This window comes from Poecile atricapillus, chromosome Z, assembly GCF_030490865.1.
Source record: "Poecile atricapillus isolate bPoeAtr1 chromosome Z, bPoeAtr1.hap1, whole genome shotgun sequence".
Classification (NCBI taxonomy): Eukaryota; Metazoa; Chordata; class Aves; order Passeriformes; family Paridae; genus Poecile; species Poecile atricapillus.
Window position 1 is genome coordinate 104,545,410 of NC_081289.1, and position 21,574 is coordinate 104,566,983.

At 41.0% G+C, this 21,574-nt stretch overlaps 1 protein-coding gene across 9 annotated transcripts in view; it reads right to left on the minus strand.

Moving 5' to 3' along the window:
- SPIN1 (spindlin 1) overlaps positions 1 to 21,574 on the minus strand; it is a 63,115-nt gene that overhangs the window by 12,905 nt on the left and 28,636 nt on the right. For 6 of the 9 annotated variants that reach the window (XM_058864958.1, XM_058864953.1, XM_058864952.1 and 3 more), the window contains 2 exons: positions 13,189 to 13,417; positions 124 to 172 (listed from right to left, as the gene is read on the minus strand). In XM_058864958.1, the coding sequence (XP_058720941.1) occupies positions 124 to 172; positions 13,189 to 13,240 (101 nt within the window). In that variant the 5' untranslated portion in view covers positions 13,241 to 13,417. Of the gene's footprint in view, positions 1 to 123; positions 173 to 13,188; positions 13,418 to 19,938; positions 20,056 to 21,574 lie in introns of all 9 variants that reach the window. The other 3 variants (XM_058864957.1, XM_058864956.1, XM_058864951.1) reach the window with 1 other exon arrangement.

A 21,574-nucleotide genomic window follows, 5' to 3' on the forward strand; every position in this document is an offset into this window, starting at 1 on the left:
CATATAGAGACTGAATATTATTCCACGATTTTCAAGAAGTGAGTGGAACAATACAGATATATTTCTAGAACAGTACTTCCAGTTACTGAGAGCTATTCTTTAGTAAATATATTAACAACTTACTTGTGGGATGTTCTTTTCTTCATCATGCTGGCAGACACTCCCGCATGACCTACAATATAAAATATGTTGGAATTACTGAAAAAAAAATTAAAAGGCTTCATATTAAATATCAAAATGTAAGGAATCCAAACAATTCATGCTATGACTGATCAGTGACCTGCTAAAATGGGAAAAGGCTCTAGAGAGGCAGACATTGGCTACATGCACATCAAGCTCTGGTGGGTTGACCCTGGCTGGATGCCAGGTGCCCACCAAAGTTGCTCTATCTCTTCTCTCAGCTGGACAAGGAAGTGAAAATACAACACCAAAGGTTCCCGGGTCAAGAAAGGGACAGAGAAGCATCATCAATTACCATCACAGGCAAACCAGGCTTGACTCAGGGAATACTAGTTTATTACCAAGCAAGTCAGAGTAAAATAATAAGAAATAAAGCCAAATCTTAAAAATACCTCCCTCCTAGCTCTCCCTTCTTCCTGGGCCTAACTTCACTCCCAATTTTTTTCCACCTCCTCTCTCCCAGGTAGCACAAGGGGACAGGGAATGAAGGTGCAATCAGTTAATCACATGTTGTCTCTGCTGCTTCTTCCTCAAGGTTAGAATTAGTTCTCCCTCCTCTTTTTGGAGGATTGAAGGACTCCGCTCACTCTTTCCTCACTGCAGTGTGGGGTCCCTCCTACAGGAAACAGTCCTCCAAACTTCTCCGATGTGACTCTGTCTCAGGGGCTACAGTTCTTCACAAACAGCTCCAGCATGGATCTCTTCCACAGTGTACCATCCTTCTGGAACAGGCTGCTACTGCAGTGGACCCCCACAGGGTCACAAGTCCTGCCAGCAGACATGCTGTAGCTTGAGCTCCTCTCTCATGGGGCCAAAGGTTCTGCCAGGAAACCTGTTCCAGTGCAGACTTCCTGCAGGCTCACAGACTCCTTCAATCACATCCACCCACCCCAGTGTAGGGTCCTCCATGCACTGCAGCAGCACAGCTGCTTTACCGTGACCCTCACCACAGGCTGCATGGGGACCCTCTGCTCCAGTGCGTGGAGGACCTCCTCCTTCTCCTTCTGCACTGACCTTGCTGTCACCAGGGCTGTTACACTCATAGTAGCTCATAGCAGTACACAGTTTCACTCTTTTGCAATTGCTGTGCTGCAGAATCTTTCTCCTGTTCTTAAATACAATATCCCAATGGCACCATTACGGACGGGCTCAGCTTTGACCCGCGGCAGGTCCATCCTGGAGCCAGCTGTCACTGGCTTTCTTAGACACAGGAGAAGCTTCTAGCTGCCTCTCACAGAACTGCACCCTCCTGGTACACTGCCATGCAAACACAACACAGAAGCTCAATGATGAATGTAAGGAGTGACCGACAGCAACTACTAAAATGAAAATTGAACTAAATACAACACAGGCAATAGTTGCAATGGTCAATCATCAACAACAGTGAATCAACAAGCTGTTTTAAGCTTTCATCCTTTGTGGGAAATGGAAAAACAGAAACTTCCACAGATGCTGAAGGGTTCAACCTGCAGCCTTAGAAAGAGCTTGGGTTAATGTAATGATAAAGGTACACAGACATTAGATAGAAAAATTATAAATTTATGTTCCTATAGTTGTAAGTAAGAATATGCCTTGAGTAAGTAAAAAATTAGGTAAAATAGTGAGTGGTTTAAACTGTAATAATGTGACTTAGAGGGCAGGCTAAGGATCTAGAAGCCACAACAGAGGTGTCTGTGGGGATGTGACCTATCCGATTATTGGCTAAAAGACAGACGCAGTGCAGCAGAATTAAGCAAGGGTGATAGGTCATTAAGTAGAAACAAGTTTTGTGTTAACTGTCTTTTGGACCAAAATGTGCAATATTGCGGCGTGAGGAAGAAACCCTTGACTACCTTGAGCTATGGCTGACTTGTTGCTTCTCTCCAAAAATCACACCTTTGAGACTGATATCTTATCTGGCTCACTTTAACAATAAATCATCTTAAATAGCATGGTGGTCACATCCCTTGCTTTTCATCTCAACAATCCGTGAGTTAATAAAAAGAGATGCCAATACACATCATCCTGAGTTAGCCAGACAGCACTACCTGTGCCTAATAGAGCACATTAAAAACTAAAAATAAACAAAGTTTAAATATAAGCAAAGATAGAAGAACACTGCACTCAACCCAGTGATAATTTGGAATGAAAATGAAAAGTTGAATGCTTTTAATAAGATTAAATGAGGAAAGGGGAAATCAGGCTTCTACTGGTTGTTAGAAAGCTAGTTATAAGCAAAGAATTCAGCAGAGGAAATACGCAAGAACAAAATGACAGAAAAACACTTTCAAAAGAATACTGTATATAAAAGGTGACGTGCACAGGTAGAAAAATCAAAATTAGTTCTTAGAATGAAAACTGCAGCCTCAGATCACAGCCAATGGCCACCTGCACAGGGATTACTAGGGTTGACTGAAATAGCCCCTGTTAAAGCAATGGCTGATGGTGACTACAAGGCCAGAAGATACCTGGCTTGATCCTGATTCTCCCTGTCTTCCTCACTATACTGCTTTTGAATGGTATGGAGTTAAAATTTCTTCATATTAGCTTGTTTTGGCTGTTTTGGATTTTTTTGCTTCTTGTCTGCTATATTTAAAACAATGGGATGAACCATGTGTAACTCTAACACCTCGTGTTTATGTACAAACATGCCTAGAATTTTAACTAGGAATGCTTGAATTAACATTTACAGAGAAAAGCTTTAACTTCTATATAGGCCCAAACAAATCAATTCTTTTAAATTTACACTATGTGCATGTTCCAAGCATATCTGGAATTATACATTTTGAAGAGAATCACACAGGAGTCAAGCACTGACAGTACCAATAATCTTTTAAGTCTTCAAAAGTAATTTACTATTTTCAGTTTTGTATGAAAAATGTAAGAGGGCATACACAAAGTTACAGAAACATCAGAATTAATATAATTAATTAATAATTAAAATAATCTTATGGTTAGTGTATTCAAGCTTGCATTAGATTATCAGGAATCAGCATTTCCAACAGTAATGGTATCTGAAATATTCCTAATTTTTAAAAATTAGGTCTTGTCTGTCAATTAATGCAGTAAAGATTCTACTTGCAATTTTTGACTGTTACAAAACAAAATAATTAAACTGAGTATTTTAAGAACTTAGATGGAAAAACAAAAACCGCATTACAAAAAGTTTGATTAGAAACCCATGAGACTTTAGGACTCTATTACAACTTGTGAAAAAAGCTTCATAAGCATAATTTCAGTAATGTCTCTGTAACTGGTGGCTGTGTGGTGTATTCTACTGTGGTGGTGGTGGCTGTGTTCTATCAATATATAATATAACACATTTTATTAAAAATATGGTTGTGTATTATTAAAAAAAAAAAAGTAATTTCTTAAAATTCAAGAACTGCTCTTACAAAATAGAGAAACTTCACCAGAAGTTCACCAGAAGATGAAATATATACTTTACATTTTATGTTTTCAGCTAATGAGAGAAAAGTAAGATCTTGGCTAAAGTAGCTCAAATAAAAACACAACAAGATAACAGAATGGTGAACACAAGAATTTGATTTCTGTTCTGTTGATATATTTTATATATTAGTAAAGGCCTGTCTGCACAAACCAGCCTTTGAAATAAGTCATGATATTAAAGGCTAAGGTCCTTGAAACCTTCATGCAGAAGAGAGAGTAAAGCAAAACAATATCCTTGTGTGTAGGAGAAAAAAATGTAAACTGTGTGTGTTAGCCAATAGTAGCTTGCTCTGCCTGCGGACCCTGTAAAACCCTATAAAAGGTGTGTTAATAATAGAAATAAATGGTGTTCACGTTTACTTCTGTGAAGGCTGGTGATTAAACTGGCGGACTCTCAATACTGTTCACCTCTCAAGGACTCCGGAACCTGTGAGTAAGAAGGGAGGTATGGAGCATATATCTTCTAAAGTCAAGAACAGAAACACTAGACTGACACAGAAGGAAGATATACTACAGCGTTTGCAATAAATACAGAGGAAAAATTATGCTGACCTCTGGGAATGGGATTTTGCAGTTTGCTAATTTCTCATTTTGGGATCTTCAAATTTTTGGAACGATTCAACTTGTGCACTGATGTGATTAGCTCTATACCAAAGACAACACAAACAACTAAGTACTACTCATCATCTTAATTCAGGCAGTATCTTAAGAGAGGTCCCAATCTAATACATGAAGTAATGACATTAGGATGTTTAATAAAATATCAATAGCAAGTATCTGAAGATCCTAGGTTAAATACACACTTATACCAACCAGATGCCGATTTGCCACAATTTGCCCTCCTAATCTGCACCATTTGAATTCAGACAGATCTCAAGGAGATGTAAAATCCTTTTAAGGATGCAGGAGGTTACACTATTCAATTGCTTGGCACCACAACTGTAGAAACTGCAACTAGTTTCTGTCCTCTACAGTAGCTCTGGACATGGGGACAGAGTAGCATAGAATCCCGATGTTTAATATATTTTAGTAAGAAGGTCAAAATCAGAATTATCTGCCTCCTGAATCTTTCTTGGTCCATAAGAATGGAGCAAGCTGGACATGACCCAGCCATGGGCACTCCCAGCCCAGAGAGCCAAACGTGTCCTGGGCTGCATCCAAAGCAGTGTGGGCAGTAGGGGAGGGAGGGGATTCTGTCCCTCTGCTCTGCTCAGACCCCACCTGGAACCCTGCATCCAGCTCTGGGGTCCCAGCACCGAACAGACTTGCTGGAATGAGGTCACAGAAAGGCCATGAAGATGACCTGATGGCAAGAGCACCTCCTGCATGAAGAAAGGTGAGAGTTGGGATTGTTTGGCCTGGAGAAGAGAAAGCTCTGAGGAGACCTTATTGCAGCCTTCCAGTATGTGAAAGGGGCCTGTAAGAAAGATGGGGACAGACTTTTTAACAGGATATGTTGCAATAGGACACAGGGTAACAATTTTAAAATGGAGAAGATTAGATGCAAGAAGTAAGTTATTTTATATTGAGTGTGTTGAAATACTAGCACAGATTGTCCAGAGGTGGGGTTGCCCCATTCCTGGAAGTGTCTAAGTCCAGGCTGTATGGGGCACAAAGCAACCCGATCTACTTGAAGATGTCCCCACTAACTGCAGGAATTGGATGACTGTCCTGGGTTGATTATGATGTTAAATTGTATCCCCATTCGTCCACCTAACCCAGAGACAAGTTTTATATTCTTAAAATTCCATCTAAGACTAAAAGTGAGTGGAAAAGAAGCACCGAGTCTGTTATCAGAGACTGTACTTGCTCCCCCCCCACATCGGGAGTTTTGACTACAGCACAGACAGACAACAAAACACAGATCGCCTTGGCTTTCCAACTAGCCGGTGCAGAGAGGTCTTCCTGGACTGTTTTCTGTCCCTTTTCTGAAACGAATCAAACCTGCTTTAGACTGGGGACTCGGGGGAGCACCGAGAGCTTGCACCCGTGGACTACCAGGAGCCCAGCCTGGGCAGCGGCATTTTCCAGCGACGAAGGGACTGATAACAGAGCAAACACCCACAGGAAAGAGACCCTCTGAAGTTTGTCATCTCTTCTGAACGGCGAGAGGTTTTGTAATTTGATATCATTCATTTTTGTGCTGGGTGGTGCTGTGCCTGTGAAATAAACAAGTTTTTTCCACTTCTCTCAAAGAAATCTCTTCCCGAACCGGTTGGAGAGTGGGAGAAAAGAGCCACGTGAGTTTCCTTCCCGGGGGGGGGAAGCCCCACTGGAAGTTTTCTCCTAAATTTGCCCTAAACCAGGACAATGACCTTTAAAAGGTCCCTGTCACATCAAACTATTTTATTTTTTTTATGACTAAGAGCACAGAAACATAATTTTTGTAATAGAAAGCGACCACAACCTCCAGCTTCCAGATGAGCAACAGAATTAAGTATTCAATTGTCATATGGTCATACTTGTCGTACTTGTGTTTTCTGAGGCTCATTAATTCTGCTCCTTATAGTAAACCCTATGGATGCTAACTCTGAAATAGAGAGCACAGTGCCTGTGGAAATTGCAGGCCACATAGATTTCTCAGTCTTGCCTGAGAAAGTGGCCTGGGAAATCATGGGGAGGAATTAAAACAACCCTCAGAGACAGAAAACAGCCTTGCAGGTGCTGTTTGTCTGTTCCTTGTTTTCTTGCAAGAGAAAGTCGAGGGGTGGTGAACCCCACTGACCAATGATGGTGATGTGTTAGTTTACCAGCCAATAAGAGTTTCTTTACTGTACTTTTCACATATCGGTCCATAAAAAAGATCTGAAGCAATAAACTGAGAGAAATTCTCCTGATCGACTCCCGAGAGAGTCTGTGTCGTTCTTCCAGCCGTTCATAATAGAGCGACATCTGGTGACCCCGACGCGATGTGCACCTGCTGAACCCCTGAGGGTCAGTGCAGCCAGCGAACAACGAACCAGCCGCTTCCCCCACAGAAGTTAAGTGAGAATCTCCCAAGCTCCCCTGGAGGGAGCTGGGTTTTTAAACCAACAGGATAGTGGAGCCCTGCCAGTGAGCAGGCTTGGAACAGCTTACCTTGACGAAGCTAGAGCTTAAAGTCCCAGGCTAAGCCACTGCGTCTGCATCACTGCATTCGCGGGCCGTCAAGAGAGACGGTTCTCACAATGAAGAACTGCATTTTAACTAATGATCAGCTTGTCTTCTCTGCGTGACAGGACGCCTTGCCACGCATGAGACTCAGTATTTCTGAAGATGCTATGTGTGCTTTGTTCCAGTGGGTAAAAGCGCAAAGTTTTACTGTGACTGTTGATAATGCCTTTAACCTCGAGATTTGGCTGTCAGTGGGAGACCGCCTATGGTCTGAGTTAGCTGCAGGAGATACCAGCGTGTGCAGCTTGGCAGCCACCTGGGGCATGCTCTTTAAAGTGCTGGAGCAGTGCCAGTCTGGAGACAGTGATGCCGAGATGAAAGATTCGGATGCCAGGAGTGCCTCTTTTGTACACCATAAGAGACTGGGGGGTGAGACTGAGAACTCGTCACCCACGGAGTTAGGTGCACAAGCCTTGCCAACAGAGAGGCAGCAGGGGAATGGAGACCGCCTGCACCTCCATCTGTGGCACCTTCTCCGGTGCCGCGAGCACCACCACGAGCGGCTGTGGGGGGCCCTTTTTCCAGCCCCCCAGTGCCCTCTGCATTCCTTTCTCCTGTGCCGCAAGGGACAGCACAGACACCCCCGCTGCAGCCTGGCGGCGCGGCGGGAGGAGCGGCCCCCCCGTGTCCATCTGTGGGACCCGCTGGCACGGCAGGGGCAGATCAGCTTTCAGCCCCCCCGCGTCCAGCCGCGGAACCCACGCATGCGCGAGCCTTGCTGGGACACCCATCGCAGCGACCCTCATCAGGGGTGTCCCCTCCGGCTTCTGCACCGCCTCTGCACAACCCCCTGACAGCAGCGACACCGCCCACCACGACAGAGGTGGGCGTGGACTCTCCCTACCGTGCCCAGCCCGGCACGGGGGGGCAAACAAGTCCACAAGCGAAGCTGCTACCAGTGCCGGCTCCTGCAACTTTGTTGCTAGGGCAACCACCACTAGAAACAGCAGCTGAGCAGGAGCTTCAGCGAGCAACAACACCAACAACTTTACAACAGAGTCAGCTTTACGCCGAACATGCAAGCTTCAAACCGCTCAGCAGCAAAGCTGCAGAACCCGATGAACAACAATAGCAGCCTGAACCTGACGAAACAACCATCTCCACACTGCAGATAGCTTCCCTGGTTGCTTCACTGATTGCAGGGAGTCGAGAAGCTTTTAACCACAACCATGTGAAATCTACAAGCCCCTCAATCATATTTGAGGGGAAAATCCAATGGCCAACAAGAAAAAAAAAAAAAAAAAAGGGTGGGGGGATCAAAGCATTGTGAATTGCATTGTTGATTGATCTGTAAAAAGTTAATAGATTTTGCATAGTAGAATTGAGAGTACACTGAGTCTGGATCTGGGTGTTCTTGAGTTTTATCACTTTGGTATTCTTTTAAGCTTCCCTGTTGACAAGTTAGACCGTCAGTTTTGAGCAGACTAACGATATTTTATGTGCTGTGTTAGTTCACTGAACCAGTTGTATTAGAGTCAACCATCAAGTCCTTGCAAAGAAAACAATCCTTAGACATCAAGAACATAAACCAAAGCATTCTAAATCAGTGTCCATTCCAAGTTCTGTTGAAGGAGACCTCTTGTGCTGTGTTTGCTCTCTTTCCTGCAAGGGCCCAGCAGGAGATTACAAACACTGCTTTTTTATTTTAAAACAAAAAGGGGGAATTATGGATGCTAACTCTGAAATAGAGAGCACGGTGCCTGTGGAAATTGCAGACCACATAGCTTTCTCAGTCTTGCCTGAGAAAGTGGCCTGGGAAATCATGGGGAGGAATTAAAACAACCCTCAGAGACAGAAAACAGCCTTGCAGGTGCTGTTTGTCTGTTCCTTGTTTTCTTGCAAGAAAAGGTCAAGGGGTGGTGAACCCCACTGACCAATGATGGTGATGTGTTAGTTTACTAGCCAATAAGAGTTTCTTTTCTGTACTTTTCACGTATCGGTCTATAAAAAAGACCTGAAGTAAAAAACTGAAATTCTCCTGATCGACTCCCGAGAGAGTCTATGTCGTTCCTTTCGCTGTTCCTAATAGAGCGACAAAACCCTTAAAATTCAACAGTACAACTAGAAATAATTTCTTCTTATTTCTACTTTACTCCAAAGAAAGATAAAGGGTGTGACAAAACTAAAAAAAATAATTGTTCAGGATGTTGGCTTCAAGGGAAATACACATGTCATTTCAGCTGGGGCTATAGGAGAATAGGAAGAAGGATGCGAGAAAGCTACTGGCAATGTTTTGCTATTGTGACATGAGTTGGTATCCTCCATGCAATCCACGAAAATGAGACAGGCTCTTCAGAAAACAGCAACCATATTTTACTTCTCCAAATATCTCCTATGTTTACAACAAGCAGCAAAACCTAGATGTTTTTAATTTGTATTCCAGAATCATCTGTGGGGACAGCAGTAATTCCACTCTGTATCTGGAAACTATTTCAGAATTTCAGGGATCTAAGAAACCATTCAGTGTGCTGATTCACACCTAGTATTGCTCAACCTCAAGAGTTTGAAGAAGGGCTGTATTTTAATTGAAATAGGTCAGAAGTACAGACATAAACAAAATCCTAGCTCTGCAGAGAAGATCCCACCACAATTCTAAGCAATTCACATCCATGATCTCTTTTCTTAGTGCCTAAAGACAACACTAAAACAATTTACAGTTGCTTTTACAGGAGAAAAACTACAAATGCTCATATATGCATTTAAAGTTTTCTTTACTAAGAAAAACTACTTTTATGTTTTCAAAGCACCCAGCAAAGGCTTTACAATTGCTCCTGACCATCATGCAGTTTGGTAGGATTCTGTATCTCTGGGAGAACACTGCCAAGAAAGACTCCAGAGGACAATGCCTTTTCACTTATACAGCAAGTGTAAGTGCCTTTCACTATACAGGTGATCATTAGATTTAAAAGAGCCAATTGTGTTAATGCAGGGTAAGCACATCTTATTTTACAATCAATTATACTCTATATTAATTTTTTTTAAAAGGCTGTGTTTCTTCTGGATTTAGGATGGCAATACACTAATTAGAGGGACAGGCAGGCGCACTGCCAAGAGCATGTCTGATTCATGGAAACTGTATCACAGAAAGGAACTCTGTATTTTGACAAACTCTAGAGTCTGTAGCCATGTACTCTACTGTTGTGTAAAAATTAAAACGTCCGCTTTTCCTTCTTTTCTCCACCTTCAATCCTACCCTTTGTTTCTCAAAAAGGAACTATGTACAAAGTACGCTTCCCACAGATAGAGATTTCAAACGCCTAGATATTGTAAATCACATGTACCTCTTCCTTTACACCTTTACATCTACCTTACAACACATCAAAGCATTTCCTTCATAAGCAGACAGACAAGATAGCTGAATATTGGCTTTTTCAAAGATGCTACCAACCTGTAGTACTGATCGATAAGTCTCTACAACAGGACAAAAATCATTCAGGTGAAAAATGTTTTGTTAATGCATTGAATTTTGCCCTATATGAATACCTGACACTAACATTGGTGTATCTCTGCCTCCAGACTATTTTTTAGTAACCCATAAATGATCCAGAAGTCTCCCAGAACCCAGCAGTTTTATTATTTTGCATGATTAATGTATCAAATAGAAAATAGACTATTTCGACTTTTTCACTGTATCTTTTTCTTTTATTAATTTTTCTTCATGATTAAGACTATATTACTGCTTTATTATCCAATCCCAACTGACAGCAATTTCATAGGCAAGACTTAAAATCCTAATTTCTATTTAAGAGTAGAAACTAACTCAGCTAACTGGAACTTAGCTATTCTGAAACACTATGTGCTGTTTGTAAATTTTCTTGGCAAGAGGCAATCACTACTAAAATTGGAAAGCAATAAATAAGATATTTGTACCCATAAGGTTATAAAGCTCAGCAAATCTGATTTACAAGTTACCTCTTTAAGTACAACTTTTTTCTTTTTTACAGCTATTCTAGGTAATAGAATATTACTATCTTAAGACCATCATAAGGTCCACCAGGTTCAGCCCTATGATGGGGGAATGGACTTTTCATTAGATCAAGTTGCTTAATATTCCTCTGAATGTTAACCTTAAACATTTCCAATGAGGAGTCACTCACATTTGGGTAACCTATTTCTCTATATTTATAATAAAAATATTTTCTGTATACTCAATCAATACTGTACTCTGTTTAAAACAACTACCCCATGTACTGTCACTGAATGCTTTGGCAAATAGCATTCCTCTGTCTTTCTTGTAAGTCCCACTTAAAAACAAAAAGATTACACTCTCTGAAGCCTCTTCTTATCCAGGCTTGCCTTGGTTTGGAAAGACAGGTGTCTGCTAAGGAAGGCAGGAATCTCCTTTAAAATGGAAAAATTTAAACCTCTCCCCCTCCGAATTATTGTTATCTTGAAATTAAGGGCTTCTCAGGCAAAGATATGGGAATAGGAGCAACAGTTCTTTGCTAGGAAAATTAAAATAGAAAATGCAGTAGTACAAAAAAAAACCAACCTATCCACTGACAGAGTCAGAATACAACCTGACACCCTGTTGGGCACGGTGTTTGTAGCAGTCTAACTAAATGGTGGCTGCAGGCCTCCTGCAGCGACAATGTGGTTCTGTTGAAGCAATGATCCTGTAGAAGGGTGTAGTTTTCCTCTGAAGGTCCTATGGTGGTGGTGATGGGTCCAGTCTTCCTCTGGGAATCCAGTGCAGAAAGGCTGACTGTGGTGTTGCAAATCTCAGATTATATCCAGGTAGGAATGCTTGGCTCCTTCCCCTGGCTGAAGCATCTCCCAATGGGATGATGTCATTTTATCAGTCCTGCAGTGAGACTCAATGGCCCATTAAGAGAAGATACCCCCCTGGAGGGAGGATGGCTCATGGAAGAGATAAAGAACACTGCCACACCTGGCTGTAACAGATGGTAATAGAATAAATACTTTTGGTTACATCTTGCATTGCAACCCGAGACAAGGCTGAACAACCACAACTCTCAGCCTTTTCTCATGAGAGGCACTCCAGCCCTTTGGTCACTCATAGCCATCCTCTGGACTTACTCTCTTTCAGTTTGAAGCCATTTCCCCTTGTCCTGTCATTACATGAGTTTGTAAATAGCTCCTCTTCAGCTTTTTTTTAAGTCCCCTTCTGGTACCACCAGGCCATAATTAGTTCATCCTGAAGCCTTCTCTCTCCAAGCTGAACAGCCACAGCTCCTGAAACCTGTCCTTGTGGGAGAGGTGCTCCAGGCCTCAGATTATCTTCACGGCTCTCCTCTGGACTCACTCCAACTGGTTGACATCATTCTTATATTAGGGGCCCCAGAGCTGGATTCAGTACCCCAGGCGGTGTCTCACTGGAGTGGACTAGACAGGCAATAACACCTCAATCAACCTGCTGGTCATGCTGCCTTTGATGCAGCTCAGGATATGAGAGGCCATTGAAGCTGTGAGTATATCCTGATGGGTTGTCTTAAGCATCTCATTTGCCATCCCTCAAGTCCTTCTTATTAAGGCTGCCCTCAGACCATTCTCTTCCAGGATGTATTTGTGCTTGGAATTGTCCCAACACAGATGCAAATGCCTGGCACTTGGCTTTGTTGAATGCCACAAGGCATGCAGAAACCCACCTCTCAGTCCTGTCCAGTTCCTCTGGATAGCATCCCTTCCCTCCAGCACGCTGACTTGCTGATTGTAACACACAGCTTGGTGTCATCAGCAAACCTGCTGAGAGTGCACCCAATCCTACCATCCCTAACACTGAATAAGATGTTAAACAATGCTGCCCTCAATACTGACACCTGTGGAGTTCTGCCCATCACTGTCTCCATTTCCTCACTGAACCAAGTGTTCATGACTTCCCACTGGAGCTCTCCTTTGAAACCTGCAGCTGTTACTTGAAAGGTTACTGTATTACCTTTGGAATCAGTACATGATTCAAGTAAGTGACAGCAAATCATAACACAGCCTCAGAATACAAGTTTGAAAGTTTCCAAAGGGTTACTGAGAAATCCTCCAGTATGAGTTTCAGTTTTCAGTGAATCAAACGTGTATATGGAAGCACCCAGATGATCTATTGCTTAGATATTTTACAAGTCAACTGAGGCTTCCCAATTGCACTTGTCAGTCGGTTTATTGGGAATTTCATAATAGCTACAATTCAGAATGGCTGGTGATAAAAAATATGTTGCTTTCCCCACACAGGTCACCGATTAATAATTTTTGGCGCAACACAAAATAGGAAGGTCAGATCTGTACTGCTAAATTTATGTTTGTCTTTTCAAACCATGATCTAGAATAAAAGTAAATTTTCTTATAAAACAGGTATGATGGCATCTAAAATCATTAACATCTGCAGAAAATCATTAACATATTTTAGAAGTCAAAAAAGTAAGAACACTCTTATCCATAAAAAGCAAAGAAAACCATCCAGCAAGAACACCTCACCTGCATCAGCTCTGGACCGCTGACCTGGTGATTTTCCAAATGGGGTCTTCATTCATCTGTGTTTAAGTGAGCAGCAAAGCTGCTGGACTAGGGTGAAAATCCAGTTCTTTCCAACTCCCAGGATATCTTCTTTTTAGCCTTAGGATGAGACAACCACTTACTAATCCACCATTCAATCAAGAACTTGTCTTTCCTCAAATGTAGAAGATGCACTTTCAATTACAGTACTCTGAAAAACAAAACAGGTGAAGTGTAAGCAGCTTGATTTTGAAACAAAAATATTCTATCTTAACCAAGTCTCATTTTAACGCTTGTTTTCACATGCAATAAGGATATTCCTTCTTGTTCTGTTCTGAAAACTATCAGCAACCCAGGACATATACAGCCAAACAAATACAAGGGTTATTACTTTCATCTCCTAGTCACAGTAAAGTCCCACACCACTGTGTGAATTACACAGAGAAAGGAAAGCTTCTTAAAAAACACGGAGCTTAACACAGGGAAGGAAGTATGACTACTAACTTAGAAGTAACTGTACTACCTTTACTGGGTTAAAGCACCAATCAGCTCTTTCCATTGGTTATAAATAACATGTTCCCACTCACATAGCAGAATAATTTTGCTTCAAAGAAATTTTAAAAAGTCTGTTGAAAAAAACGCAATACAAAAGGTTTTAAAAACACTGATTTCACTGCAATGGCTGCTTATGGCAGCAATTTGTTGAGTAGGTTGATAGCTCATAGATCTGATGATTCACTGATCTGTTTAAGTTTCTGGCAATTCTCTCCACCTAAGATCATCAAATTCCTGAAGCATTTAGTCATCACATTCCTCTAGATAAGGGAGGTAACTGAGGACAGTTTTTTAACACCTTTTTCAGGATTTAATTACAGACATTTTTGACCATGTGAAAAAAATCAAAGCATTACAGATGAACTTATTTCAGAGTAACATTTTTGGGTCAGAAACATTTATGCATAAGAATTCACAACTTCAGCGTTGCCGAAAATAAATCAGGTCATTTCCTTAAGAAATGCCACTACTAATGTGTGAGAGACAGGGCTCACAAAACTAAAAAACAATCTCTCCAAAACATATACCAAATTACCATCACCACCTCCACAAATTCACAAAATGTGAAACTCTTCAGATTTAGGAAATAATACACCCTTTTACAGTAAGCTGTTGAACTGTTATTCAAGGGAGTTATTTTGTAAATCTGTGTTATGCAGTTCCCCCTCACAAGATTTCCAATTCATAGTAAAAATATGAAGTACTAAATATTTTGATTGCACTGCTTATGCAGTTACTTGTAGAAAAATAACTAAAACACCACAAAAGGCATGGCTTTCTACCAGTTAAGTTTTTTTTTGTAATACAATATCCCAAATCATTACTGTGCCCCAAATCTGAAATCATGCTTCATGAGACAAAAAAATTATTCCTAATCCTTTTAAAGCCACAATTTATTTGCTAGCATTTAATAAAGTGCTTCACTATGCTCCCTGAACCCACGAATGGACACAAGGCTACTGAAGTTAAATTAAAATCCAGCTGTTTAAACTGATTTTCTAGAAACTAAACCAGTAACTGTTACCAAAGCCTGGCAGATGAAGGTGAAATTTGTGCTTTCCTAACACTAGCATTCCCAATTCAATTTCTATTTCAGTTACATAGTGACAGTTCTGAAGATACTAACAAGGCGGCATTAAACCTGCTTTTCTGAAAACAAATCGATGCAATTTAAGAACACTTTGAATTTTTAAGAATATGTAAGTAAGTCTTACTTACGTGATTAAAAATACATTAAACCCTGTAAAACTTAGGGTTCTTAAATGTGATAAATGACAAAATATCAGACTTAAGGTCAACATGCAAATATCTTTATCTCCTAATATGGAAAATCATCAAGAAAAGAAAATTAACTCATGTGAGAAATCAGGCAGTGATTCATGTCAATTGAATAGCACCCACCTATGTATGTGTGTCTGCAGGTAATGCAGACAGAGACCATCGGATTATTACAAAGAAGACTTTTAAGAATCAGACTATAAAACATTAAACTTTTAGCCAACAGTTTAACAACAAAATGTAATTACTTGCAAGTTGTTAAGATAAGCTTTAAACTACCTTGTAGTACAAATTTCAAACTATCCTTTATAAAAGCTGTAACTTGGTTTTTTTTTTAGTATGGAAGAATTTTTAATCAATTAAAAAGGGGAAGTAGAACTAACATGAACTGAGAGGCTCTACAAAGGCATTTTGAAACATGCTGACTCTGGGTTTTGTAAAAACTGAGGAAGAGGCCCTATGAAGACATTTTTTAGACATGCTAGCTGTAGGTTGTGAAACAACTGAAAGAAGGCTTGCAAAATGTATGCTATCAGAATATATATGCTTGCTTAAACTGTATAACACAAATTAATGCGAACAGAAAAAAGATATTTAAAAAGAAGAATTGGAGGCTGGAGAGACATTAGAAGACCGTTTCAGACCACCTCCCCAACAGATCGTCAAAAACCACAACTGCTGATCATGAAGAAAAGCAAGTAGAAAATAACTACAAATTTGAAGAAATGAAGTGCCTAGAATGGTATAAGAGATTACCATTCAAGACCTGAATTTGTGTGTTGGTTGGGGTGGAGACCCCCACGCATCCAGCGTTGTCACTGCTCACCCTTTTATTGAACAAACTAATAAATTGGCTATATTGCTTGATGTATGGGCAAGTCTAGCTTTTAATTTAGAAGACTCATGAAATTAAAACTCTTTTACTGCAAGTCTTAAGAAATGCCATGTTAGGAAACACAAAGCCAAAACACACTTGGATGCACTCAGTTTCAATAAGCTGCTCTGTTAAAAATGAGCAGATAACCCTTTGGCTGGCTGTAAGTAAGATGACCTATGAAACAAACAACTTTCTAGAGTCATTCTGTTTACAATGGCAATAAATCCAACATAAGTAGGGTTTTTTTGGATACAAAGTGATACATCCAAAGTGACTTACACTAGACTTTACCAGAGTGCCAGTAACTTTCAGAAGGGAAGTGCCACTGCCTACTTGTCAGACACCCATTTCCCCAACACCCAACAGCACAGGTCATGTTCAGTGAAGCTGCCCGTTTCACTTAAAAGACAGACATTGTTTTGACTTATGAGCTGCTACTAACCAGCCCAGGTGTCTTGCTCATCTCTTTTCACAAGCCTTTCCATACAAAAGCATACTTTAGGAAAATACGTGGAAATTAGATGACTACTTTGCCTGATAGTAGTCTAATTATTGAGGAGTGTTTCAAAGACTATTAAGTGCCAGATTAAAAACACTAGCATTACAAATTGTCAATCATACCAGTTCTATTTAAGAATACTGGAATCATACTATCAAAATAGACAGAAAGACATGACATAAAGACAGAAAAAATGAAGTAATGAAGTATAATTTTTGCAGTATAAAGAGAAATTATGGAAAAAACAGCATCCACAGACTTCAGTTTTCACTATGAAATATTTTAACCTTCTCTATAAACTTGTTTACAAACACTAAAATGGTCATATGAGCTTTTAACTCCATGAAAATAAGCGTAACCTCCTAAAATAATTCCCTAGTTTAAGTTTTAGTTAACATTCATGTCTGTATTTCCATAAAATTGCATGTGTTTCACTGCAACACATGACACGATGCTGTTTACAGCATTTTTGTTAAAGTTTCATGGCTCTGCTATCCACTGAAGAGGGATGTTAGTAGCACAAAACCAGTAGTAATTAATGCTGACACCAAGCCCACAATTTTAAGTACCTCACTCCTAACCAGCATTAAATTTTGCGATTACGAACACAGACGGAAGTATTTGCTGGGGAAATGCATCTGGAGTACAGCAGTTTGGAAGGAGAGGAAGGGTAATAAATAGCATGCATTGCTTGTATTAGGTTGATACAATTTCTGACAAAAGTGTCAGGCTTCCACCTTCTCAGGTCTGTTCCGGCTGCCAGAGCTACCACTGATCAGGCCTTCTGGCACCACCTGGTGGGCTTCAACATTTTTACTTCACTATCTAAAACAGTTCTCACTGAGAACTTTCACTGCATAAATGCTCAGGGGAGAACCAGTACTTCACAAGAATGCTCTGGGGAAGGAGTTATTCTAAACCAAAATGGATCAACTAAATTCCTCGGTAAATAATTGTGATGATTTCCATAAATCACCTCAGAGCTACAGGCACATGTTTCAGATGACGCAGTAGTATAGTTTATTCCAGCACTAACAAGTTGTATGAAGAATGCTATTCAGCATGTTAGTCTGTTATTCAGACTCCCTAATCCTTATTATATTTGCAGAAAGGATCATTCTATGCAAGTCTTCTGCACCTGACTCAACGCCTAATGAGTGATAAAGTGAATATCTCCTAAATAATGGGAGGAATAAAAATGTCAGTTTTAGCTTCTTACTGTTGGGATTTTTTTTCATTCCCTAAAAAAAAAAATCCCAAACACTTTCCTATGGTAAAAGAATTCAGCAATTCAAATTCCAAATTTTTGAAATATTCTACTGGCTTAAGCAGCATATTAGTTATTCAGAACTTCTTTTATTCTATACTATGATTTTGTGTAGAGAAGAAAGTACAGTTACAGTACTTGAAGTCTGAAGATAGAAGTGATTTGCAGGTGACAACCATGGAAATAACACATTTCAGAAACATGTTTATGAACTGAAAGACCCTGAAGCAAGTACAACTAACTCTCCACTATGATGGCCTCTGCCATCATAGTTTTACCTCTACCCAGGGAGGTGCTGTCTACAACTGTACAGAAACAAGCAGCACTGGTGTGCAACTGTGTGTACATATATATAAGCAACACACATAGGTTGCTGTATGGGGTTTTGACCAGGTCTAGGGAAAGACGACCCTGCCTGCCAGTGGCAGGGCCATTAGACTAGATGTTCTTTAAAGGCCCCTTCCAACATAAACCACTCTCATGACAGATATAAACTCACAAAATTCAAAGTTAACTCCACATTGCAATGCCATAGTGACGAAGCTGCAGATTATTCATCAGAAGACTAAAAGAATCTGAAATTCAAGCACACTGTCTTTGGTTGACAAGGTGTCTTTAAAATTCAAGTACACTGCGATTTCTCATTATTCACTAAAATATTTTAGCATAAACAAACAGGCAGACTATTTACCTATATACTATTATTAGCTGTAATGAAAAACAATATAAAAAGGTTTGCTAGTAAGTTCTTGTGGTTGTAGGGAGAGGGTGGAACTCAGAACTGCATGGGCATGGCTTATATTGCTATTCTATAGCATCTATATCAGCACTGCAGCGCACAGCCTTGGGGGAAAGAAAAGGTGAGTACCCTGCAGAAATTACACCACTTTGTTTACCTCTTCCTCAGACAGGTTGCTAACATCAGCTGAGTGGACCCTGCCCCCTCTTGACACTATCCTCTCCTGTCCCTCAGGAGAGTGCGGCTCTAGGTGGTGAACACGGCTGAGCCCAGCAGAGTGGTTAAAAGCCATGGTGCTGCTGGGAATCGACCCTAGCAGAATGAAAAGGGCAAAAGTAGCAGCACTGGGGTGGGAAACAGCCATAGGAAACAAAGTAGTGGCATGGCACAACATGAATGACCTTGTCTGTCATTAATTTCCATTGTCTCAGGCCTGCAGGACAGGGCGAGCCAACTGTGGGGAGAGCCTGCCATCTTGTCTTTGTCCCGGCTGCCACAGAGCACTACATGGAGGTGGTGAACACCCGTTTTTGTGTATAATGCACCTTCCTTTCTTGTATGCTTTTATTAACATTGCTATTACTGTGCATTTTCTATTCTGTTCACTTTCACTAAACTGTGATCTCAAGCCATACTCTGTCAGGAAGAAGGGGAGAGGCTTATTTGGAGTTTAATTTGCGGCTGGTGTCAAACCACTACATTCATTGGTACCCACTATGAGCAACAAAGGGATAGAGATAACTTTGATCTAAGAATCTGTGTACTAGGTACAGAACTCCCTAGTTACAGCTGCTCTATTTGTTCACAGAGGTGTGATATTTAATCCCGTATACATTCCCTCCCTCACATGCTCCTCCATGATGCTATTTTTCCAGAGTAGGGAGAAGGACCAGGATTGCTTTGTTGCAGTATTGTGTGGTATCAGTTTATGACTTGGTAACATCAACAGCAATGAAAGTCATTTGGGATATGTGTTCAGCGCTGTTCACCTGTTCTGGCCCTGGCTGCTACCTCAGAGTTCACTGATAATAGTACCCAGCCTGTAGCGGGGCCAGAGGACAATGTTTTTTCCCAGTCTTTCACCCCTTTTTCCTCCTTTGGGCCTGCTACAACAGTTTTTGAGAATCTTGAATACCATTTGGATGTCAAAGAACGCATATTCTAATTGCTATGTCAGCCAAATTTCTTCAGTGCAGTCTAGAGCAAGTGAAATTTAGAGTAAGTGAAGTCTACACAATGTTTTGTGTAGAGACATCTAGAGAGACATCTAGGGAAGTTGTTCAGAAAACTGTCCTGGAACTGAACATTCATGAATAGCATGGGATGGTGGAGAAAATGAGCCATCTTTTTAATGAGTAAGCTGCTCCAGCAGTTTGGAAGCTCTCCCCTAAAAAATACAGGACCTAGATAAGTGGCAAAATATTTCAAATATTTGAAACATTTTGAAAGAAAAATGCTGTGACAGCTCCAGAGAGGTGCAAAGTTATGCAACTTTCTAGACAGTGGCTACTACTTACCAGACACTGCTTGTTACTATACAGCACTCTCAGGGGGAGGAGAGTGAAGCAGAGCAACAGACAGCAAGGCCACTCAAACTGAACCACAGGAACAACCCATGCCAGTAGCAGCTGCCCCTGTTTAGAAGAAAAAATTCAAGAACAAATCAATTTGCATGGTGAGGGATGAAGAAGAAACAGGACCCTCAAAACCAGAGGAAGAGACAGGGCCAGACATAATCCTGATCTCTATCCATGGGTGAGCTCTGAGACACACAAAAAGATTACAGCTGACAACCTAGTGAGCCCTACTGATCTTGCTGCTTCGTGCTGGGATATCACAGTGAATGGTGCAACACTAGATGGCAATGAAGCCAAGCAATTAGGATCCCTGTCCTGGAATGCAGGCATTGATCAAGGAATTTAAAACAGACCAGAAACTCTCAGCCTCTGGAAGTAACTTCTGTCAAGTCTGATGGAGAGGTATCTTTGCATGAATGAATTTTTAGTGTGCCAACAGAAGTGTAGTACCATGGAGGCAAGGTATCCAGTATCTGAGAGAATTAATTGTGCTGGAGATAATCTGTAAGAATTTAAATAATGAGCAGTCCCCTATAAATACAGATGACATCCAATATACACAAAACACGTGGTGAAGTTCCCACAGAGTGCACCAGTGTCACATGCCAACTCACTGGCAGTGAAATCATAGAAGGAAGGAGGAAAAAAAAGTGAACTGCTTGGCTACCAACTCCAGATATATGAGGAAATTATCTCCATCCCAATACAGGACTGCATATTCTCCGTGAAATGACTGTCCAAGTACTTACAACAGTTTAACGGGGAAATTGAAGAGGACCAACAGCAATTTAAAAAAGACTACCAAAAGTTTAAGAAGGAAATGTCCCATGCCCTTCCAGTACAAATCGGAGTTTCTGCTATTAGGCAGCACGTGCTCCCCAGCTAGAGAGAGAGAGGATACACACCATAAAGCATGTGCTCCCCAGCTAGAGAGAGAAGACACACAACACAACCTGTGATTCCACCTGCATGACCACCAAGAATACGTTAAGAAGTGGGATGGAAAACCCACCTCTGCTCTAGCACCACCTGTTTGAGAGGAAGGATAACCACCACATGAAACTCTTGAATAATAAATGCTGCTTCCGTTTTCCTTGGGCAAGTTTTCAGAGAGATTAAAAAATATGGTATTTCTGATCTTCCTGAAGGGACCTCCAGGTCCTATTTACAAGAAGTAACAAGTACCATGACCAGACTGAGACATATGCTGCCTCTGAACAGGAGGGGGAAAGGAATAATCAGGTTTACCAGGATGTGGATCTGATGGCCTGGCACATTAGACCCATAAGAATATAAGGCTTTTTGGCACCAATACACCACGTACCCTGATGCCATCAAGCTGAAAACTGAAGTGAGCACAAGTGGAAATGAACGGCAAAAACAGTCTGTCAGGAGACTGTGGCTCTTAATCCCTCAGGAGACAAAGCACAGTGGAGCCCAGAGGAGCTGAGTGGAGATGTCAAAAGTAGTGTCACTGGTTCAAGAAGCAGCCATCAGGAATGGTGCAGTCTGACATGGATGGTCTTGCTTTTGGGGGTTTGTTTGTCACTGTTTTCTGTTGTCTTGGGCTTGCAGA